Here is a 24935-nt window from a genome sequence, read left to right on the forward strand (position 1 = left end):
AGTTAAAGGTCTAGGTCGATAAAAATATTAATAACTGTCAAAGACCAGGGGTGGATTTAAAAAGAGTTAAGACTAGTCTTATCTCGAGTTAGGAAGAGTTACTTTTCCAACCGTAGGAGTAGCCTAAAGTTTTTAATTTCTCCTAGGTTAGGACTGGTCCTAACTCTTTGTGATATAGACCCCAGAAGGCCTATCTGCACTTTGTGTGACTCAAAATATGTAAATGAAACAACAAACCTGTAAAAGATAAAGCTTAATCTTTCATTGAATTCACAAGAAAAGTGTGGAAAAAAACTTGCCATTCTTACTGTTTTATTTTAGACTTGCGAGATCAAAACTAAAATTTCTCATAACAAAAGGTCATTTGAGGCAAAAATATTTTACTGGTAGTTTACCACTTGTAGTTTCTTTACATCATGTAAAATCTGAACATTCAATCTCACCCTTTGAAAAACATTTATTTAAATCTAGAAACAAACAAAAAATCCAAAATAAAGCAACAGGTTACAATTTAAGCACTATTATGATCACTGAAAAAATCATTTTTTTAAAATATATATTTTGTTTTACTGTATCCATAAAAAAACACTAAATGCTACTATAGTATTAAACAAAACCCTATCATACCAATTGAAAAAACATGTAAATGATTTTTAATCATTTTAAAACCAAAGTAGCCTGCATGATGATTACAATTTAAAGTCAATATGTACCAGCCACAAATGGCAAAAGAAAGTATTTACAAAGTTCCACTGAATATTGACAGCCAGAGATGAAATACAGGCAGCTCAAAACTACACTAAAGTGTAAAAAACCTGCCACCCTGTTAAAAGCTTTATTTCCAAGTCTAACAAGTAACAATTGCTCCAAGGATAAATTATTTCATTTTTGTGATACCCTACACTGATGTGTGATGAAGCACTGTATTGACTTGACTGTATCTTTTGAGTCAATGTCCCCACGTGTTATATATAGTGTAGTGATCATTCAAGGCGATGTGGTATTTACATGCTTACAATACACCGATCAATTCGGCTCCGCCCATGGCGCACCTGTGAGCAAGAACACGAGAGCCTCTCAGCTCTAATACCATTCCTAACTCTGCCGCGCGTGCCAAGCTTACACGCACGCATGTCGGACTTTATAGGGGCAGACTTTTGGTTGTGAAATGGGTTGTGATTGGTCAATACGCAATGGGGCGGAGCTTAATGGATCGGTCCAGTACAGGGCTAGAAAATTAGCCTTGGACCGCAGGCCTGAGACCAGTGATCTCACAACCAGACAAGCCCTGTGGTCTTGTAAAATCAATAAATAATGCAAGGCTACCTCATTTTAGTCATTGTGTAAAATCTTTGTGAAAAAATCGGTATCAAAGTACGCCTTACCTCACAAAAAAGACAATGAAATCTTTATACATGCATGGAGATCTTCTTGTATTATGTTTGTTCAACTCATTTTGATTTTGGTCTGAGAAAAACACATTCTGGTCTTGTAAACATTTTGAGCTACATGCCTTTCAGTGTTTAGGTTTTAACTCCCGAATTCGAGCCTTGGCTTACCATAATAATTTGTTTGAGTTAATTTGACTCCCAAAACGTGGCAGAAAGCAGCTGTGTGTGGTGCAACAGGACCCAATTTCATTCAGCTGTTCTTGTCAAAATGAGTGGGGTAGCACATGTACAGTATTTTGACTGGTAATAACCTAGTTTTGCTAGGCAAGATTTTGTGCTTACAGGCTTATAGAATTTGGCTGAGGTCATACTGAACTCTGTGGTTTTGCCATCCCCCACCAACCCCAAACGACCAGGGCCCAATTCCATAATGCTGTTAAGCAGAAAATACTGCATAGCAAATTTCTTTGCTAAGCAAACATTGATCGGGACACCAGTTACAACAATAACACTTTTATGGAATATTGGCAGTTTCTGTTAAGCATGATTTTCTGTGCTTAGCAAATATTTATGCTTGCAGGCTTTATCAATTTAGGCCCATGTCTTGTTTGAGGACCTTATGGCACTGCCTTTAAAGTCAATTCCGATGTACTTGAAGATGACTCTGAGCTAGTCGACTCAGTAACTGGTCTCAACTCTGGTAAAAACTGACTGGTGTACCATTCTGGTAAAAACCGGTGCTCCTCTCCTTTGTGTACTGTGTAGGAGATCGTACTGTCCCCTGGTTTACGCTCCAAGAGATATACCACGCTGCAACGGGAGGATATGTAATACAGTGGTTAATCAATCAATCAATCAATCAATCAATCAATCAATCAATCAATCAATCAATCAATCAATCAATCAATCAATCAATCAGTCAATCACCCAATCAAAAAGTAATTTAGAGCACAAAAATCAAAAGTTTGCTCTCAGCCTGCTGGAACTGGTGAACTTTAAAGGCACTGGATACTATTGGGAATTGCTTAAAATACTTGTTAGCATAAAAACTTACTTGTTAGCGATCAATGGAGAGATGTTGTTGATAGTATAAAACATTGTGAGAAATGGCTCCCTCTGAAGTAACATCGTTTTTGAGAAAGAAGTTGTTTCTCACTAAAATATTTGAATTTGATTTTGAGACCTCAGAATTTGATTTTGATGTCTCAAATTCAAGCACTTGAAAGCACACAACTTTGTGTGACAAGGGTGTTTTTTCTTGCATTGGTATCACGAATTTCGACGGCCAATTGAGTTCAAAATTCACAAGTTTGTTATTTTGTGCATACACTGTATGTTAAGATACACCAAGTGAGAAGACTGATATTTGACAATTACCAAAGGTGTCCAGCCGTCGATTTCACAAAGAGTTGGGACTCGTCTTATCTTGAGTAAGGACGAGTAACTCGTCCTAACTTAGGATTAATCTTAAGGTCCGCATGCTACAGTGCAGGGATGGGACTCGTCCCAAGTCATAAGATTAATCCTAAGTTAGGAAGAGTTAGAGTTTTGTGAAATCGACGGCAGTGCTTTTAAGAAGTGACTTGAATGGTGTAAGATATTTAGCCGACTCAAAGTCAATAATACCAACCTGGGATCATCAATAACAGTCACTGTCTTGATGAAGTTGAGGAGCTTCTCAAACAGGTTGAAGCAAACGCTCCCGTCCCAGCCTCCCTATAAATGCCAGAATACACAATAATTAAATGCAACAAGGATGTGAAAGTGATCACTTTGGAAACAAACTCATTAACTTAAGTTTTGTTGCCGGAACGTGGGTATTTATTATTCACTCTATGTGAGGCTTCTGATTGGTTTACTTTCACTCATATTTCTCTACATGGACGACTTCCTTCTTTAAAAGTATGCTGGGTCATTTAAGTAGGGCAAAAAGGCTTGTAATTACACAGAGGCCATGAGCTCTGTTGCTAAATTTTAACGATCTCAGACGAAAAAAATGATCATTTTTGAAAAAATAGCCCATACTACCTTTTTTTTTAAAGCCAGAACCCTAAACATGTTTATTTTGTTAAGTTTGTTTTTCTTTACCATGGATAACTCTGGCATCTCGGCTGTCTTGAAATCCTTAAGTTCTTCCACCACACCATCATCGTTACGGAAGCCACAGACAACCTTGGGGATACCCACGAGGAATGACTGTGCCCACCATCGAAGTAACTTGAATCTGAAAGCACAACAAACAAAACACATCACAAACATTATTCATTTACTGAGCCTCAAAGTAGCCCAACTTGCATCTGTTATGTATTGGGTTCCTCATAACTTTTGTTTACTTTAAAGACACTATGGACACTATTGGTAATTGTCAAAGACCAGTCTTCTTCTCACTTGGTGTATCCCAACATATGCATAAAATAACAAACCTGTGAAAATTTGAGCTCAATTGCTCAAATTACGTCACTTCAGAGGGAGCCGTTTCTCACAATATTTTATACTATCAACCTCTCCCCATTACTCGTTACCAAGTAAGGTTTTATGCTAATAATTATTTTGAGTAATTACCAATAGTGTCCACTGTTTTTAAATTGTATGATTTGGTTTTACACTGATGTGTGAAGCACTGTATACTCAGTACTTTCCAGTTTTTGTCGTATGGAAAAACAAACCACATACCTCATATGTGACCCACTCTGTGAAAGTGAGTCAGATGTCGCCCATGCATTATTGAGTAATGGACAGTTTAACATTTTTTTTTTTTTTCACTTTTGAAGATTTATATTTGCATGGTAAACCTTTAGAACACTTTGTTTAAGCCAATAAAGCTATAAATACAACAATTTTGTGATCAGACTTTAGTCTAATTTGTATCCTTTTGCGCGAAATGGTAGTTTAAAACATCAGTTTACTTGTAATTCGTTTACAAAAATAAATGATATACTGGCTAATTTCAAATGGGAGTTACTCAGAAACGCGATACACCCCAAAGCTTAGACATTTACCAAATAACTGCTGCTGGTGTGTTCTTTCCAGCCATGCATGTAACTCAATTTTTTAAATTGTCAACATCTGACTCATTTTCACAAAGCAGGTCACATAGAATCCTCTAATTTGATTGGTTAAAAATGGAGTCATGGAAATAGCTGGGGCCCCTTTTTCTGTCAAGATGACGTCATAGTTAACTATGCCCGGGACATAGTCAATCAACTGTGCCCGCCCTGAAAATAACGGTCGCAAATAGGTCGCTCGCCTACAGTGTAGGCCTACTGTATGTACGACTAGCGTTCCGTGTCACGGTAGGTAGTCGAGGTTTGTCGATTAGAAGAATCTTTATTCGGTGTATAAAAGAAATATTGACTGCAGGGCACAGTTAAAATTATAGGCCCTTGTTTCTACCCCGACCCTCAGGATTTGTGAATAAACCTTTGCCTTTCAGTTGTAAAGGACTTAATTGTGGCATCAATTACTTAAAGAAACTTCAGAAATTTCCAACAAATATTACCACGGGTGGACACCAAAAAAAATTGTTTTTATATACTGACACGAACTGGTTAAAACACACTTGAACACACCTGTGAAAGCTGCTCTTGTTTTTGGGTGTATACCACAGCCGACTCGTCTTCAGTTCAACATAGTTTTCTGGTGGCTTCAGTTGAGACTTGAGCTCACAGCAATCTACCTCCCCACCATAGAGAAGCTTGTAATTACAGAGTTGTGACCGAACCACACTACAATATGCTTCAAGGTTGTTCACTGGCTGAACAGTGTCGGGGGATTTCTTGCCATCTTCTGTAGAATACAAATCAAAAGTATTAAATCGTTTTGGTACCTGCTGTTAAAATATAAGGATTCGAACTGCCTCTAGCTATCGGGCAATCTCGGTGGTCTAGTTGGTAAGACACTGCTCTAGAATTGCAAAGGTCGTGGGTTAGAACCCACCCGTGACCCGAGTATTAATTTTGACTGTGATTTTTTTCACAGAACTCGGGAAAGTACCGAGCTAGTATACAGTGCTAACAAACATTGGTGTATACAGTTAAAAGCAAAATTCATAATTATTAATTTTTGTTCCTTATCCCTGATGCAAATTTAACATCTATTAGCTAAGAACTACATGCGCATGCTGAATTTGTTTGATATTTCCATTTGGTGCTCAATTTGGGCAAGGATCCCCTATTGTGTCGTCATTGTGTGCTTGGGACCCCAAAAATTATTTAGTAGATTTCATTTATTTATTTATTTTTGTTTTTGGTTTGGAGGGGGGGGGGGGGGGACGCGACTGCTGTAAGAGGAATATCGTGTGTTTTAAGTATGTGAGCATTGGAGGCGGGTTTGGGGGGATACCCTCTGCTCCATCAGTCAGATCAGTCATTCTCCAAGCACTCAAAACTTGTCTTGTAGGCCCGAGTTCTCCCTTACTCTAGACCTACAGACACTGTGAATCACCAGAAACACAAAACTACAGTTTGGACTTCAGGTGGACAACTTTTTTTCGCTTTTTCGGGTGATTGCTTTATTTTTTTCAACATAAAGGCTCAGGGAGACTTTAAAAATACTGACAAATCCTGAAACTAGAGAGGACTATTTTCCCCCTTTCCTCTTCCCCTAATGAAGTTCCTCACCACTAGTGACATACTGCTCAAACTTGTAGCCTCCATACGTGCACATCTTCTCCCAGTAGTTCATTCCCTGTCTCCTCTTTCTGTCTTGCTCTGTCTCCACTTCACTGATGTAGATGGTCCCCCTGAACAGCGTTGCTGCCATCTCCCATCCCTCACGGTTCTCATAAGCTGTGCAGAGGAACTTTGTGAAGTGGCCACGCCATGCTAGGAAGTCAACACCTAAGCTGTTTGAGAAAAAAAGTAAGCTAGTTAATAAAGGCTAGAATTTTACCCTGTTAACACCGAAGCCAGTGATTTCAGTGTTGGGCCAGTAAGCTCAAGACAATCCGGTGGTTCTGGGTTTTTTTTTTCAATTCCACATACCTCTATCTCAAAAGAATGATGTTCAAATGGTGAGTTTGAACTCGGATGTATATTTGATTCCAATAAAACAGAAGAGATATAATCTTCTCCCGGGTGTTTTGTTTAAAGCCATTATTCACTTTCGGAACAGAAAAAAAACTTCACAGATTTACAAATAACTTGCAGGGTTTACAGAAGGTAGTGGTGAAAGACTTCTCTTGAAATATTATTCCATGAAATGCTTTACTTTTTGAGAAAATAGTAAAACAATATAAATTCTCGTTATCGAGAATTACGGATTTATTTTAAACACATGTCATGACACGGCGAAACGCGCGGAAACAAGAGTGGGTTTTCCGTTATTTTCTTCCGACTCCGATGACTGATTGAGCCTAAATTTTCACAGGTTTGTTGTTTTATATATAAGTTGTGATACATGAAGTGTGGGACTTGGACAATACTGTTTACCGAAAGTGTATAATGGCTTTAAACGATGAAACTTTGTCCTCATTTTGATTCTCGTCTCATATTAATTCTGGTCTTGCAAATAAAATCCTGGGCCAGTAAAGATTCTGAGTTACAACTTCTGTGGTCTTGGCGTCTACTTCACTAATGTTGCTGAAAACTAACATCATAATTGTGAGAGAGATGCATACATAGTACTACCTTAAAGCCATTATACACTTTTGGTAAACAGTATTGTCCAAGTCCCACACTTCGTGTATCACAACTTATATATAAAATAACAAACCTGTGAAAATTTAGGCTCAATCGATCATCGGAGTCGGGAGAAATTAACGGGAAAACCCACTCCTGTTTTCGCGCGTTTCGCCCCGTCATGACATGTGTTTATAATAAATCCGTAATTCTCGCTATCAAGAATTGATATTATTTAAATGTTTTCTCAAAATGTAAAGCATTTCATGGAATAATATTTCAAAAGAAGTCTTTCACCATTACCTTCTGTAAACTCTGTAAATTATTTGTAAATCTGTGAAGTTTTTTTTTTTCTCATCGAAAGTGTATTACAGGTAAAGGTGTAGTTCAACTTAAGTAATCAATTCTTAAAACAGATGATTAAAATATGAATGCACTTTTGAAAACTAGTCTTTATAAAGCCAATGGACACTATTGGTAATTACTCAAAATAAATGTAAGCATAACAACTTACTTATAATGAGAATACTGGTCTTCAACAATTACCAATGGTTTCTAGTGCCTATAACCAAGTTAGTTCCCTTGAAATGTTTTACCTCTCAATCAAGTCGTCTTGTTTACTTTTACTATAAGACACTCCCATAGTCTTCTCAGGTCGCAAAAATACCTTCTTGTTGCTTAAAATCCATTTCAGAAGATTATTTAATCTGTCTTTGATTTCCTCATTTCTTTTTACGAAGATCTCATATCCCTCCCTGAGGTCAAAGTTCAACCCGTCTCTGTATTTTGGTGGTAGGTAGTATCTGAGACGGCTGGCATCATTCGCAAAACTTTTGTCAACTTTCAACGAAAAGTGACCAATCTCTTGGGGCTTCTCAAAAAAGGGAAAGTTTCCGTTGAAAGTTGAGGTCGGCCTCACGGCGAAAGTTCTTTGTTTTTGTGGACGATATGGCAAGCGAGGTCTGCTTTTACCATCCCTCTTTTGATGACTGCTTGAGTGAGAAGGCCTTGGCTTGGACGATTGACTTCTCCGTTGCTGTTCTGAGTCTAGAACTTTCCGACGTTTTTCTTGTCCCTGATCTTCCTCGCTGTCTCTTGATCTTTTCATACTGAAGAACAATAAGGTACAAAATATATGGGATAAATTATTTAGCAGAAATTTTACTGGTAATGATTAACTAACCCACAATGCTGTTTAACCGACAGATCAGGTGCCCTCCTTGACACATACAATGAGCATACATGAGTAGCCGACAAAATATTGAAATTACTGAATGTATCGTCCACATTCTGATTTTTAAAGGAAAATAAAGACTGCATTGCGTCATGACAAAATGGCACTTTGGATATGTTTCACAATTGGCTTTTGATTAAACCTAATACAAACTATAAATATAACAACAAAATAGATTTTTTTGAGATTGATATGATAGTTGTACTCAGAACATGAGGTTCGCTCCGCTATCGTCTCCACACGAAACAGTGAGACGATAGCGGAACGAATCTCTTCAATCATATTTCAGAGAGTAGACATGATGATTGTACTTTGAATAGATTGAATGATTGATGGGATATAACAGCAAAAAAGTTACAATCATACACTTTAAAGAAAATAAAATCAACGACAGACTGTAAGTGCAAAAAAAACCATTTCAAGTTAAACATTTATAGTTTATAAATTTATACATTTAATTTGTATTATTAAAGTGTAACCATGGAGGAAGGTAACTCACCATTAACTAAGGGAATTAAAAGCGAAGTGACAAGTTCTTAAACTGCTTTTAAAACCGGCAGGGTCGTGGGGGGCCTTTGTCGCGACCCTGCAAGGTATTAAACGGCAGTTTAAGAACGAGTCACAACTCTTTTATTCCCATTCATTAAATGTCTTTTTGGTTAAAAGGCGTAATAAAGTATGAAACTCTGAAAAACTTATCTGATTTCCAATGTCCATGAGCTCTGTACGTGTGTTGCATTTTTATGACTGAGACAGTTTTCGGATATGCATTCATGCGTGTAGTATGCATCTATTAATTCTAAACGTATACGAAAACAACCGGTTATAAACAGCTCCAGCTGGTCATTATCAACCGTTTAAACACCCCCACGTGACGCACTCTCCACCAATAGGAATAGCAAAACTGTCTGAGGTATTTATGAATGTTAATTAATTCACATTTTAATTAAAATTTAACTATTAATTTAATTAAGTTAATTAATTTTCAATCTTTGTTTGTTGTGAAAAGCCCAAGGAAGTTTTGGGAGTTTGGGTTGCGACCATTGCAACTTGAACTATAGCTGGGAATTCCTCCAAATCGTCCCTAATTTATAGTATTTTAATTGACGAATTTTAACTCACTTTTATTTTAAAGTTTTTGCCTCGTGACGTAGTGATGTGCTGTCTCCATGAATCGGGGAAGTACCGTACCTCACAAAACCACAAAACACATTGACATCAGAAATTTAGTATGGTGCCCTTAATGCGTAGCTTTAGAAAACCCGTAAACGGATTCTAGATGTCAGACGATCCTGACCTTGACCTATATACAACGTACATAACCGCATGGTGGCGCTGTTGTGGTGTTTTCTGATTGCATAACACAGTGACCAGTGGATTAATAAAACCTCTCTAGCAGATTGAGCTACGAAAAGATGTGACACTAATTCTAAACAAGTGGCAGTATCTGATTCACGGAGGCAACTGGAGTCACGGCAACTTGGATCTGTGAGGTCACATAAATAATAATAAAACGAGGATTGATTTATAAAACTCTAGTGTTCTATCTAATAATAAAAGGCCATTCCGAACAATAAACAGCAACCACGTTGACTGACCTTCTGACCTTGGCCTCACCAGCTGCAGTGCAGCAGTGCATACCGACCATGCAGTGAAGTGCCCTTTTCAAATTGCTGCCTTATTTATACTTACGAAGATGCAGTGCTAGTACAGATGGAGCAAGTAAGTGATCAGTGGGCCATTGCATGTTTTGTTGACTGAAATGAGAGTTCATGACTCATGAGGTTCAATTGAATAAATTTGAATGGCTACATTTCTGGATGTTGTAAATAATTTTGAGATGATGCTTACAATAATTTTGTATAGTATAAAATAAATATAAACTTAAAGTCACCTGGAAGTGGTATTTTTTTAAAATAAAGCTTTTGTCACTAAAATATGTGGAAAAGTTTCCGTATGGCGCCACCACTTTTTCATTTGAAATAAAATAATATAGTATCTAATTTACCTGATTGATATATCCCTTTTTGTAAAAATGACTGAAAAAGTGGTGGCGCCATTCGGAAAGTTATCCAAATATGTGTTTTTACGAGAGGAATGTGAATAAAAAGTTAACTAAGGTTTAAAAATATTAGTTTTGATTGTATTTACAAATTTACGAGTAGGCCCCGACCCGAGAGGGCGCTGTTTGTGACGTATTTCAAGGCGCAATATTTGAAGAGAAAATTTGTAGTCAGGCCCCCGTACTTTACGTCTTTCAGATACCTTCTTCGATTTCCCACTAGCTGGAAAAATTGTTTGGACGGCGTCGTGTTTAAGAATGGCTCTTCTCGTCATGTCAAATGAGTGGTGTATCCCGGATTCAAAGCACGACGGCTCGAAGTGTTCGCTGCATAGCGCTGAAAAAGACGTCGCACCGGACCACTTTGCTCTAGTTAATCTGACTGTCACAGCCCACAACCGCCTATACTTGGGATCTGCAGGAAATAGATGAAGACTGTTATGCTGCATCCAGCAGCAATACACCTGGTCGGCATTAGCCTTGCTCAAGGCAGTCGAATTATTCACTCCGAAAAAAGACCGCCGCTGTATAAAAACCCACCCGTATTCACTGTGCGTAAAACCCACCCGTATTCACTGTGCGTAACATCGCACGACACGATGCCCCCGTACACTATCCGCATGCGGAGGCCATCAGGCCGACAGCCTTGTAGGATCTGTGTTGAAGCCACTGACCTCATTACTATAATAAGCGAAGAGTTCCCACGGTCAGCTCATTACCATAATGCCCGCGAAAGACGAGACATGTTTACCTCACACACCACCACCACCACGGACGCATGATAGGGTCCAAAGGTCGTGATAAGGGAAATGCGTGATTGGACGTCAAAATGAATAATTCATTTGCCTCACATCCTGTGTTGTCTGATAGGTCTGACGAACGATATACACATTCATGAGCTGCATACTAGCATATCCTCGAGCCCCCCCAATTTCGTCCACTATTGGAATTTTTTCAATACAACACATTAAAACGGGAAGATACAGATCCGACAAGGCTGTCGGCCTGACGGCCTCCGCATGCGGTTAGTGGTGTACGAGTGCGATGACTTGTGTGAACAGTATTCGTGCGATGTGACAGTGTGTATAAGGGTTGGTCATTCGGTGTGATCGCACACACCATGCACAGGGTATACGGCGGGTGGGTTTACAGCTGCGTCTTTTCGGAGCGAATAATGCGACTGCCTTGAGCAAGGCTAGGTCGGCATTGCCGGAAAAATGCCAGAAAAAAAAACCTTTTTCGCAGCGTACAAACTCACGTCTTAGAATTACATGTACTTTTGCACGTGTGTTTATCTACGCATCGAGGCAAAGTCTTCCTTTTCCTACGTCACAAAAGGGGTAGGCGGAGTCAACCCCCCAAGCACTTAATTAATTTTTTTAACATATAAATCGTGACAAACAATTACTCAAAAAATTGTTTTATTGTTAATAAACATATACTCTTATGTTTAAAAGAAAAGAAATCCTATTTCCAGGTGCCTTTAAGTTAGATTTAGTTTTTAGTTAGAGTAGTTTGAACCATTATTATTTGTTATCCTACCTACAATATCGATCAGTCACCCAGAGTCATGGTCACAGTACTCCTTGTCATGCTTGTGTGTTGTGATACGACCAGTCATTCACACAGCCCTAGTTTAGTTAAACACCTACATGAGGGATGGGTATATACTCGCCACTCTGGGTGATTTTCTTTTTAAAGGCAAGTACCGGTAAATCTACGGGATGCTACAGAATCAAACCATTGCGCATTGTGATGACAAATGAAGCAGATGACCAATCATGCTCAACATCACTTTCATGGGTGCTACTATACCGGAAAAACACAGGAAAATACCTAAAACACCGGAGAACTACCGGAAAACTATCAGAAAACACCGGAAAACTTAGGAAAATGCCAGTAGTTTTCCGGTGTTTTCTGGTAAATAGTAATAATAACAGTATCCACCATCCACCATTTATAGGTTAATCTCTTGAAGAAAATAAAATTATTGTCAGTTTGTTTCTTCCTCCTAATTCTTTTTTCTTTTCTTATTTCTTCACAGAAATGAAGAGGTCAAGAATTCCGGATGTCTTCAAAAACAGAAAGAAATTTCGAGTGGCAGCTTCAGAATCGGACCATCTTTTGGACGAGTCCAATGTTGCCTGTATGTCTGATTGAGCCATAAGAAGATCAAATGCTCCCCCCCCCCCCTCCTCTCCCACCACTCATCTCTCCAATGCAATTTAAAAACGCACAAAACATCAGATAGCCTCCCCCGGCCCCCACTCCAAAACTATGATGTTCGTTCCAATATCGTCTAGCGAGCGACAGCATAACAAACCTCAATAGTTCCAGGAGTAGCCCCCCCCCCTAAATACCTGTATTATACCATTTCCTCTGCCACCATGAAATGTGTGGATATCTGTACAGATACACGTTTATTCATCAGAGTAACTCATGACTAGGTTACAAGGGTTGTGGAAATAGCGCCCTCTAGTGTTGATATATTACACTTGCCCCCCTCCAAATAAAACTGTCTGGTTATACCTTAGTGCCATTTAAGATTTTTTGTACATATTTCCTTTAAAAATAATCATCATTCTCTATGATATATACCTTACAAGTATCCTTTATTTTCAGTGTCTGAGGTTCCAAGTGATACAAAGGCCGCCCTCCTCTATCTTCGCTCCCTCGTTAATGTCAAGGCATTTGAGGACCGCATCCCACCAATTGTCTTTAAGCAGCAGGTCTACAGCATTGTCAGTTGCAAAACAGTAGTCGACAAGCAAATTGTAAGCTGACCTCAGAGTCTCATATTTCAGGATATTTTTGTTTGTTTAGAGGATCTACCCGTCAAAGAATATGTCAAACTCCAACAAGGGGATATAAATGCAAAGCTTGCAACAGCCAATCCCTCTCATACAAACATTGGTTCAACATCTATGATTATGATTCATGGTTTCTGTAAATTTGTAATAACTTGTTTTTGTAATAACTTGTTTTTTTTGTTATTGTCTTTTTAAACCGTTTTCTTTGGAAACCCTCTGTATTGTAATGTTGTATTTTGGAAATTGCTTTTTACCTTTGTAATTAGCGCTTTGAGGCCTTATTTGGCAATTTGGCGCTTTATAAATATATATTTTATTATTATTATTATTATTATTATTATTATTATTATTATTATTTGTACACAGCAGTTCAGGGTGTTACGGCTTCTGACTGGTACCCCTGAAAAAGTGGGGTTTTGACAAATTGGGGAGACTGCCAACATAGGGCTAGATAACTCAGCTAGTAGAGCTCTGGCACATTAATTTGGAGTTCAGTGGTTCAAATCCTGCTTCAGTCATTTTCTCATCAAGTCTTGTTCGAAGCTTTGCACGGTGTGGTTAAATAGGAAGAAACTATAAATTTATAACTATAATAAGCTTACGGATACAACCATGTGTAAATCTCTTTTATGGGAGTGTTGGCTCTGAAAAGAGTCGGTACGGTTCTCTTTGTTCAACCCCAAAATCGAATATTTTGCTGACTTTTTTTTGCAGAATGATTTGAGGGAGAAGAAGGAAATCAAACTCTTCCGTCTGGGAAAGGAATCGGATGCATTTGCCATCGTCTTTACAGACAACTATCGGGATCACATCCGCAAGACATTGGCAGACAGCCCGGCTAAAGAGCGGTTCTTAGAGACAGTCATAGAGAAGTCTTCTGATGTCAGCTTGGATCAGAAGACAATGACAAACTTTGGCTTCAAAGATGAAGAAATCACGTAAGTAATATTTGTTTAAAATGGAGTGCATTGCTCTGGTGATCAGAAAAAGCGGTGACATAAAGTCACAACTTTTTTGGCTGCCCTAGTCTAGTGTTATACCTGTCAAATTTTTAGTCAAATGGTAATCACAATATAGGTACTAGTACATACATTGGGTAGTCACCTTGGCATAATATCTGCTTACCATGGAATTCTGCTCTTACAGCTCGTAGGATCACAGGTGCTAGACCTAGACTCAGACCCACACTCAGCCGGGGCTCGAACCCTTACTGTGCTCATCTGAAATATCAGAGCTTGAGTCCGCTGTTCTTAGCTGCTCGGCCACACAAGGGGGGCAGGGCTGAGCGGATACAAGCACCGAACTCAAGCTCTGGTTTTTCTGTCTAACAGAATGTGGGCTCGAGCCCTGGTCAAGACACTTGTGTCCTTGAGCAAGACACTTAGTTGCCTCTCTCCCTAATTGCCTCTCTCCACCCAGGGGGTAAATGGGTACGTGTGAGGGCAGAGATGGTTCTTGCTTAGTAGATTGATTCAGCTTAGTAGCGCATATTTAGCTTAGTAGCGCATATTTGTTGCACAGGTTGTATACTCCACAGAGAGCTGAGATAGTTAAGAAAGAATTAAAATGGCCCAGTGACCAGGGGTGATAATGTTGGAAGCGCTTTGAGACGCCCTTCGGGTGTGGAAAGTACTATACAAAAAAACGTTATTGTTATTATTAACACGCCATTGTGTAAATCTGTTTGATAAATCCACTGTATGTAATATCTGTCTCATTATCTAGGCAATTACTCCATGGAGGTGTGCTTAATGTTAGAGATGTTGGCAGTTGGTGGATCGCAATACCAGGGGCAGGAATATTCATGAAGTGCTTTACCAAAGGTATGAAGTAATTGCCATCTGTGGAGTGATTCAAGTATTCTTACAAAAGGGTTCTTATCTTCCATTTTGTTGCATCATCATCATTTTGGCGTTTTGTACACCCAAGGGGGAAAATGGCTTTGAGGTGAAACCGAGGGGGCCATTTTGCCCCGAGCTTCAAATTACCACAGATACTAAGCCACAAATCTTCATATTTATTCCAATTATTGATACCAAATGGTGAAAATGTCTCGTCATTCCTTTTTGTTGTCTCTCCCCTTAGGACGGGACTCTGTTTTACGAACGATACGAAAGAGTAAATATCAGAAGATTCTTCAAAAGGTGAGTCAAAAGTCTTAAGACAAGGAGAATAACAAAAAGTCTTGCATGTATTTATTAAACCTACAAAACAACTGGAATAAAGCCTATCTCATATTCTTTAGAATTTGTTTTTACAAACCTTTGAAACTAGGCCCGGAATTTCATCTTTGAATATGTTGAAAGGGCATTGTCACTTTAATTTTGCAAGAGGCACTTCTCTTGGAAAATCTTATAGTGAATGGAAATTTTTTGAAGGGGGCACAAAGGCCAAACCTGATTTTGTATACATTGTAATATTGTACATATATTATTTTATTGTAGACATACTAATAATAAAAATAAAAATAAAAGATAGTTTTGATATAGCACTGCAGGCGTCTCAAAGGGCTTCTTACAATATTTTTAAAGACAGGATTGAGTGACATACAATTATTTATTTCCACCAGGAGCTGGAAGAACGGAAACTTGTGGCTGTGAAAAAGTTGGGGATACAGTACCACATCCATGACATCATAGGTGCTGAACTTGTCACCAAGTAAGTTGTTGGTTCAAGGAAGTATTTATTTTAGCAATCAGAGCAGTGACTGACTTTACAAAGAAAGCTCTAACCCCCAATAAATAGGCCCACTTCTCCCACATTTCTTCAGTCTCCTGACGATGACTAGAGCAAGCTAGTTGAAACCTTGAGACCAATTAGAGCAAGCTAGTAAAAAAGTTGAGACTAATTAAGCACTAGCTCTGCGTTTGTTAATAACTATCTTTGGCCCAATTTCATTAAGGCTGTAAGCACACAAAAAGTATCGCTTAACAGAAACAGGTTACCAGTCAAAATGACATTAAGTTTACATTGATGTGATTGGTGGCCCACTCAATTATTGCTTAGCAATTTTTCAAGCAGTATTTTCTGCTTAACAGCTTTATGAAATTGGGCCTTGGTGGCCAGAAAGACTTTTAGCCTGTGTGCTGGACTTGAATTTTTCTAGACTGTGCTTTCTAAGTGTTTTTGGTGCAAGCGTGCTCATAATCATTCTAATCAATCATAATCATTTCATTTCAGGCAAGATACTACCTCCGGTCCGATGCTTACCCTCGATGTCTGACCAGAAATGCCAAAAAGCTGAGAAACACCAAAGACTTACATTGATTGACCCTGGAGGTAGACTTGATTCAAGTGCCGTTCTCGTGCGAGAGGTCCCTAAGCACATTGTGTCAACTAGACTGGGCCCCTGTCTTTATCGTCCGCAAGGATAAAGACCTGCTATTTAGATCCAGTGATTCCATTGGATACAATATTGGATAAACGTGCACAACAGTGACATGAGCTTTCCATAGATGCCCAAACAGTACACTGCTGTCACGTCTGCAGTAGAGTTTGACTGCATATCTCTATGTGAAATGAGTGTAGGTCAAAGGTGAATATACATGCCGGTTTGGAGGCAGGTCTCTGGCGTTATTCACAAGCCTCGAAGTGTGACGTCAGATGTTTCAGGCTATGCGTCAACTAGCAATCAAGCTGTAAAGCAGTGCGCCCTCACCTTCAAAATGTAGCTTTTGTGGTCCCGAACGTGGCACAGGTTGGTGGATGCTGGCTGTGCAAAAGTTTTCTGACGTTAGTCGCGGGAACTGAAAATAAAAGGCCTCTCTCGAAATTGGGACTTGAGTCAAGTCTACCCTGGAGAAGGCGCCTTTCAATAGAGATTCATCTGCTGGATAACAACATGTCTGGCACAGCTTTCCAAATGGTAGTGTTTTCATTTTGTACTGGGATAATCTTTCGGATTTTTAGTCTCATACTTAAATGCTTAAGTTTGTCCGTTTTTAAGTGTGTGAATGCGTTTGTTTAACACGTGTACATGGGTTCCCCAGAATGTATAAATGCGTGCAAGACTTACCTGGTTTATTGTGATTGGCAAATGTATTTGGGAATACTTCAGGAAAGACTTATCTTGTCCAATTACATTGTTTCTACTGTTTGGACTTTTAAACACTCTCTCTTTCAGGTTTAAATTAAACGTAAATATAGTACTAATTTAGTACCATTTGTGATAAATTTAGTACTTGTTGAATATTGGCACTTGCAGATATAGAGATTATTTATGTACAGGACATTTTTAATTTGGGAGCTTACAAATAACACTGCAAATTTTGTAAAAATATTTTTCAAAGCTACGTATTTTACAAATGGAAGTTTGCATCTAGGATAAAGAATATTAATTTTGGTTTTACCCATATACACCAATGGGTGTGAATATAAAAATCACAGGCATATTACTCTTGTTGGATTCAAACCCATGTACTTTGCAATTCTATAGCAGTCTCTTACCAAGTACTCCACCGAGATTGCTCAGTAGAAAGTTTAATTTGTTGAACACTTTTCAATTACATTCAATTTTATTATTTTTGTAAATACACAATATCAATTGCCATTCAATGAGGATTGTTCACGACCTTTAGAGGCAAGTGTCCAATGTCTTTCAAAGAAACACTGGACTCTTCTTTTGCGGGTTACAAGTAGCAGGTATGCGGGTTAAGTAGCAGAATCTGTTGTTGATTTTAAGACGTGTTTAGCTTTATTTCAATTGAATAAATAAATAAATAATTTATTTTCCCACGGACACACTTTATTTCGATTTGTGTTTCTCTTGGTGTGCAGTTAACAGTAAACAAATAAACAAAGAACAGACAACCAAGGCATGTTGACTTAGCATAGATTCTGAAATTATTTAGTTATTCCTTCAAAAGGAAATGACATGAGTTGACATTTTTAATAAACCGTACACTGCCTCCGTATTTAATACAAGGGTAAATCTAGGAATTGTCAAAGGGTGACGTTTTCCTGTACATCAGGGATGTGAAAGGCCAATTGAAAAATACTGTGAGCTCAAAGCATGAAAGCTTGAGAGAGCGTGAAAGATTGTGAGCAGGAACACTGCTTACATTTATTTGTCTTCGGTTTTACAAACCCTTCTCTACAATCTTGGGTGTTCTTTATGGTTTAATCTTCACATGTTAATGAATTTGATCTAAATTAATTTAAAACGAAAGAAAATACAAAAAATATAAAACAAAAATTATACATATATTTTTTGGGGGGGTGTGTTAAAAAAATTAAACCAAACCTGGTTAAAAACGGAGAAATCACATCCCTGTGATCGGCCATTTCGAGCTTTGTTAGCCTTGTCCAGGGATTTTTACATCAGCATGCCTGCTTCACAACACTTCACTCAAATAAATTTTTCTAAAAATAATGATGCTAGTATTGGCACATTTCTTGCATATGAAAATATAAAGCTCCAAAAAACCTCAAGACATTAAAAACCCAGCGTCTCATCTCATTACCCGATTTCCGATTAAGGAAACATGCACCTTTTACTCCAGTTATGTAGATACTACACTGGCTTCCCATTCATTATCACATTGTCTTTAAGATCCTGCTCTTAACATTTCAATATCATCATATAATTGGTTCCATTTACTTGAATGATCTGCTCACTGCATGCGTTCTGCAAGCAAAGCAAAGACCTTGTTGTTCCAACTATTGCCATATTTGGCAATCCAAACCATCGGCCATCTGTCACCCACCCACCAGTTATACATTTTTGACAGCCTGCTGAGCACCCATTATATTGAAGATGAAAGACGCAATTTTCTCATAGATGGTGAACATCAATGCTGCAGTTAAGACAGTTTGAAGGAGTTTGGCCTCCAGACCTTTGTAGAGACCCTTGAATCCTTGAATCCTGCAACAGACAAACATTTAAAAACAGAAAAGAAAGCAAAATCAAAACCTTTCCAGTTGGATTTCCTATTTGTTTTGTCTAAGATATTTCTGGTTGCGAATCCTAGGACTCTCAGAAAAGCGAACTTAATCACTGTACTAGCCCAGAACCAACCCCGAGGAGAGGAAAACCCCAGAGAATTTTTCCAGAGAAAACCCACAGAATCAAAGTAGGGATTGAAAGTCAATCTACATAGTGACCTGGTGGGATTTGAACCAGACACCACTTCACAAACCCAACGCAACACATTCATAGCAAACCAGCCTAGTAACATGAAATATCATGTTATTGTATGGTTTATCCGATCTTCAAATTAGTAAATTACAACAGATTCAAAGCACTGCAGTTAGGCTTTTCACCCGTACTCGTGACCGTATCACCCATACTTTAAAGTTTACACTGGCTTCCAATGAGGTCATGTATTTGTTTCAAGATTCATTTGTTAACTCATCATTATCCCCATGGTACAGCCCCTGCTTATCTCCAGGTTCTAGTTCAGGATTATCAATCCGCTAAAATCTACATTAAAAGAACAAACATCTTCTGTCAGCCCCAGGTATCACAAATACTTCATATGGTTCTCACTCATTCCAGAGCTGTGCACCTCTAGAACAGTTTACCACACAATGTCAAACAAGCTGAAACTAATGATAAATTTAAAACTCGAGTTACAACCTGCCTATTTCGACATAATTTCTCTCTCCCTTGCGATCTTCTAGTATGTGTCTAGATTTGTCATACCATTTTTCCCGATTTACTTGTGAACCAAAGAAGTAGTTTTGGCCTACCTTATAATAAACCTAAGTACAGACCACACTGTCTTTAGCCTTTCTTTGCTCTCCGATTCTTCTTTGCCGTACTGAAAAAAAAAAAAACCAACAAACTGAAACTTTAGGAGGGCAGAAGGGAAGTGGAGAGTGGGGCTAGGATTGAGGGAAAGTCCGAATGATCAGGGTTGAGAGAAATAAAAATGAAACAATAATACAAAGGAGAATGGTCATAACAAAGGCAAGTCTTTTCATCTTTGTATTTTGTGTTGGAAAGTTTGGTTCTTTCAAGAAAATTTGAATGTTCAGGGACATCAGGGAAAAACCCTGAAATCAGGAAAAATCCTTACGAATCACATGAAAGTTTGTGTTCTAGTTTTTGCTTCTTATCACCCAGAAGTAAATGGGTACCTGCAACGGTTGAGATTTTTTATGAAAATGATTAGAAACATGTGCACCCATTTTGCTGTTGATCAAGTAAGTTTTTATGCTAAAAATTATTTGGAGTAATTATCAATAGTGTCACGAATGCCTTTAAGGCCCAATGAACAGGGTTAGTAATAACGTCAGGAGCTTGGATACAATGTTTAAAGTTGTCCTTTTACACTGTTAACATAATACATACCCTCAGCTTAGTTTGCACAAGTTGAAGAGGATATGTTGCTAGGGTGGCTATTGTCTTTGATAGGGCACCAATTAGGAAAAAATGTGCAGAGGAAAGGTCCTGAAAAAAAAGGAAAAGAAAGAAAACCCCTAATTAAATAAATCGGGGTTAAACAAAGACAATATGACAAAATTGGTCTTCAGGATAACAAGAAAAATTGACTTGAGTGGGATTTGACTAAAGTAGGATCTGAAGCTGCAACCACTGGAACGTTCAACTGGAGGTCTAGTAAAAGCTACTCTGTTCAACCCAAAATTTGTCTTATCAAGTGTTATCATGGAGGGGCTGGTCAGTTCAATATTTCAATTCAATCGAATTCAAACTCACACTTATTTCCATACTTCATAAAAACAGTTCAAAGTCAAAACAATAATTTATAAAGAAGTAACCAATAAACAAAGCTCTTTTACAAGGCAGGGAACACATTATTAATTAAGTATGGAGGCATTATCTAGAAGCTGAGGCTTGTGGCGAGAGGCTTGTGGTGAGATATCTGATGGACAAAAACTGGGAGAGGAGAGAACTTTTATAAGCGCATTTAAATCGACCCACAGCTAGATCATTGTGATTTAATCGACTCCCCGAAAGCTGCGGCTCAAAGAAACAAAGTGTTTTTTACGTGGTCACTCACCATGTACTTCTTACAAGACCTCTTCAGTGCTTCATAACACATAAAGTGAATAGCAGGATTAATAACAAGTAGGAGAGACGAAGAAGTGCCACTCCAAAGAGCTGCCAAACCCTCATCTTGGGAAATCCTGCACAGTGCATCTAAGAAAGATAATAATAATAACTAGTTCTTACATTAGTGCCCCGGTCTGGGTCAATAACATCCCTTTTAATGTTTCTCAGCTCCCTGGGGAGTATACAACCTGGGCAACCGTAGCACTCCAAAGGCTTTTTCATTCACAATATCAACCTCTACCCTCGATTTTCACTTTAAACTTGACGAATAATGATTGAGGCTGGCACTGCTACAGGTAAACTATATTAAATACATCTTCATTCACAGTGAGTAGGGATTCATGTCATGGCCAAACACTTGATCTACAAAAGGTATCAAAACGCTTTAAATATACAGTGTCCAAATTTACTGACAATTTAAATTAAAGGTTGTTCACTCCAAACACTTAAGTAAACTTACCAGCTATGCCACTGTACCGAGGATGTTTGCTCTCCTGTTTCTGTTGGGTTCTGAAGTTTGCGCCTTGTAGCTTCATCCTCATGTTAACCACCCACATTGGCGTTGTCACTAACACATTTATGACACCTATAAACGACAATGTACAAAAATGTTTAACGAGTCACTACTCTTTTATTCCCATTTATATGCCATTTTGGTTAAAAGGCGTAATTAAGTAGGAAACTCTGTAAAAACTTATCTGTTTCCCGACGTCTAGCTCATTATGAGCTCTATCTGTGTATTGCATTTTTATGAGACAGTTTTCAGATATTAATTTGTACGCATAATGCATCCTCAAAATCCATGGGCTAAGATGGCGCGGCCAGATTGATCACCCCTGAGAATGAGGTTGTGGGCTAACCCTCACAACTGCTATCTGAAAACAACCGGTTATAAACAGTTCCAGCTGGTCATTATCAACCGTTTATAAACACCCCCACGTGACGTGCTCTCCACCGCTAGGAATAGCGAAACTGTCTGAGGTATTTATGAATGGCATTTTGAAAGCCACTGTTCAGTCCAGAATCCAGGGTTGTTACCAACAATGAGGTACTGTTATTAGTCAATAGACCGATCCATTAAGCTCCGCCCATTGCGTATTGACCAATCACAATGCAACAAAGGTCCAACAAATAAGGTCCAACTGCGTGCGCGTATCTTGGCGCGCGCGGCAGAGTTGTGCAGAAAGGCATTGGAGAGCCCCACGTGTTCTTGCTCACACGTGCATTGTGGGCGGAGCCTACTGGATCGGTCTGTTGAAAAACACAAGACCACCACCAGACTTGTCCAGTCGTGATTTTACCGGCCCGGCGCTAAAAGTATTGGTTTAGGGCCTGCGGTCCAGGGTTAGTTTCAAGCCCTGAATGCTGCCCATAAAAATTGCACTAACCTGCAACGATACCAATACACAACTCCTTAACTGCTTGGGTGTTACTCATTTGATCCAATAACGCCGTCTTAAGACCATTGAAGGCATAGAAGTAGACAAAGTTAGAACAGCACAAGCTGCTGATGACTGGAAACCAGCCTCGATATAGCGACACACTAGAGAAGGGTAAAAGAAGAGTTTAACTGAGAAGGGAACTTAAATGAAGATAATGTTTGAGATATTTGATATTCATGGATACCTGAAAGGCCGCACTGGACACCTTTGGTAAATGTCAAAGACCAGTATTCTCACTTGGTGTATCCCTACATATGCATAAAATAACAAATCTATGAAAATTTGGACTCAATTGGTCATCGAAGTTGCAAGAGAATAATGAAAGAAAAAAACACCATTGTTGCACAAACTTGTGTGCTTTAAGATGCATAACAAAAGGCTTCAGGTGTGATATCTTATAATATTCGAGTTAGAAATTACCTCTTTCTCAAAAAGTACTTTACTTCAGAGGGAGCCGTTTCTCACAATGTTTTATACTATCACAAGCTCTCCGTTGCCCGTTACCAAGTTAGTTCTTCTGCAACAACTATTTTATGTAAGTACCAATAGTTCATGGGCAATGTTCATGTTCTTTTCAGTAAGGCAATCACAGCCCAAGGAATCTCAAAACAAAACATCAAAAAAGTAACATGAGTATTAACTGAGCACTTGAGAACTTACATTCCTTCTTCTTTGACGATTTCTGAAATAACTGTAGCTGTAAATCGAGATTTACGTTTATCATCAACTGTGAGGGTACAGGACAAAAAAAGAATTGTTACCAAGTCTCCCACATCCTCTTCTCATGTCTGTCAACGCCTAAGTGTTTGGAAGTGTCAAGATGGAGCGGTTAGGAGCATTGAATTCAAACTCTGGTGTTTCTGATCAGCAGAGTGTGGGTTTGACTCCCCCATGCGTGACACTTGTGTCCTGACGCAAGACACTTCACCATTGGTTCGTCCTCTGGATGGGACGTAAAGCCATTGGTCCCATGTGTTGTGTAACCAATGTAAAAGAACCCAGTGCACTTATCAAAAAGAGAAGGGGGTTCCCCCTGTGTTCCTGGATGTGGCTGTTGAATGCACCGTAGCACCTTGTAAAACCCTTTTAAGGTGCTAAATAATTGGGTCTCAGGATTCATCACTTCAATAACCTATCTTTCAGAAAGTGCAGTGTGTTTACTCAGCGCCTTGAGTACCTTGTTGATAGATACGTGCGCTATATAAGACTTCAATATTATTGTTATTGTTTGGACTTAAATAAGATTGGAATGCCTCACCTAATGATAATTGGCAGTTACCCAAAAAATTGGCACTGGGTCTCTACCCTGGCATGTAGCCCTGTGTATGACAATTGACATAGACTCTGTTGCTGCAGCAGTCCAAATTATGAAGAAGAAAAAACAACAAAACTATCTCTCACTCTGAAGTCTTGTTCTTGCTGTTTCCAGTGGGTAGAATGTCGACATTGCAGCTACACTTCCCTAATAGTATAAAATTGATAAAATTGTAAAATAATTGGCTGTGATTATCACATTTGTACTTTGGATTTCATTGAGTGAATAAGTTAAATTTATTAAAGAAGTTGGCTCACTGCATAGTGATTTAGGCCTTATTCTTCAGTTTTGGTGTTAGTTGTAATAACATAACCCTCCTCCCGACGTTATCGCAACTATTTTGGTGTCAGACCAGTAAATAGTTGCGATAACGTAACCCTCCTGCCGACGGGTAAACTGAGTGTGCCACCGCTGGACGCACGGATTATTGAGTGATCCGGAACTAGCAAGGGTATGATGCCTGCCAACAAAGAATTTTGGAAATTTTATCTCATAAGAAACCAAGCCATTGCCCAGTAAATGTGAAATATTTTGCACACATTCGAAAGCTGAGTACGGCATTTTCAACCAACTTTGTTTGTCGATCATTTTCGCCGACAAACTCATGAAAAACTGCCATATTTGGTTGATAATGTTTGGCAACTTATTTTGGGTTTACTTGGACGTTATTCTTCACAATCAATGTGGTTGCTGAAAAGTGATCCGAAACTAAACAATAATGGGCGTGTCCAAGGTTACATGTACACTAGACCATGGAGGAATCAATTTTGATTTATCAATCAAACAAAGAGACAACAATTTTTGTTCATTCATTTGCAAATACTTACAGCAGCTCCGGCAACGGCATGGACCAGATTCTGGTACGATAACAACTTCTGGCTGTCAGCCATCTCGTCAACCCCTTGAAGGGAAATTAGCAAAATAATAAACCCTAACCCACAAGCCACAACTAGGAACTTTCGTTTGATTTGCTGTTGGGAAAAGTTTTGTCATGTGTTTTTAAATATAGCGCCCTCCATAGTCTTGTTAACGCCATCGCGCATTAC

The 24935-nt window shown here is 38.7% G+C and overlaps 3 protein-coding genes across 6 annotated transcripts; 1 reads left to right on the forward strand and 2 right to left on the reverse strand.

Annotated features, from left to right (window-relative positions):
* Positions 1-51: 51 nt before the first annotated feature.
* On the reverse strand, positions 52-9472 carry LOC139944696 (decapping and exoribonuclease protein-like). The gene is made up of 7 exons (XM_071941772.1): positions 9366-9472; positions 7606-8118; positions 6011-6234; positions 4961-5177; positions 3480-3615; positions 3022-3107; positions 52-2201 (listed from the first exon to the last, which is right to left on the reverse strand). The coding sequence occupies exons 2-7, from the start codon at positions 8115-8117 to the stop codon at positions 2009-2011; spliced, it is 1368 nt and encodes a 455-aa protein (XP_071797873.1). The 5' UTR covers position 8118; positions 9366-9472; the 3' UTR covers positions 52-2008.
* Positions 8114-18805, forward strand: LOC139944700 (inactive serine/threonine-protein kinase 19-like). 4 transcript variants are annotated; one of them, XM_071941779.1, is made up of 8 exons: positions 8114-8133; positions 12350-12451; positions 12928-13079; positions 13830-14053; positions 14841-14938; positions 15201-15259; positions 15685-15773; positions 16296-18805. In XM_071941779.1, the coding sequence occupies exons 2-8, from the start codon at positions 12352-12354 to the stop codon at positions 16336-16338; spliced, it is 765 nt and encodes a 254-aa protein (XP_071797880.1). In that variant the 5' UTR covers positions 8114-8133; positions 12350-12351; the 3' UTR covers positions 16339-18805. The 4 variants fall into 4 exon arrangements, with proteins under 4 accessions (XP_071797880.1, XP_071797878.1, XP_071797882.1 ...); XM_071941777.1 differs by lacking the exon at positions 8114-8133 and adding an exon at positions 9596-9965; XM_071941781.1 differs by lacking the exon at positions 8114-8133 and adding an exon at positions 10004-10027.
* Positions 18806-18826: 21 nt separating this feature from the next.
* Positions 18827-24872, reverse strand: LOC139944699 (peroxisomal membrane protein PMP34-like). Its single transcript, XM_071941776.1, has 9 exons — positions 24717-24872; positions 23976-24036; positions 23235-23301; positions 22521-22675; positions 21593-21718; positions 21080-21219; positions 20410-20508; positions 19806-19876; positions 18827-18978 (listed from the first exon to the last, which is right to left on the reverse strand). The coding sequence occupies exons 1-9, from the start codon at positions 24777-24779 to the stop codon at positions 18828-18830; spliced, it is 933 nt and encodes a 310-aa protein (XP_071797877.1). The 5' UTR covers positions 24780-24872; the 3' UTR covers position 18827.
* Between the last annotated feature and the right edge of the window lie 63 nt (positions 24873-24935).

The sequence above is a fragment of the Asterias amurensis genome, chromosome 11, assembly GCF_032118995.1.
Source record: "Asterias amurensis chromosome 11, ASM3211899v1".
Taxonomy (NCBI): Eukaryota; Metazoa; Echinodermata; class Asteroidea; order Forcipulatida; family Asteriidae; genus Asterias; species Asterias amurensis.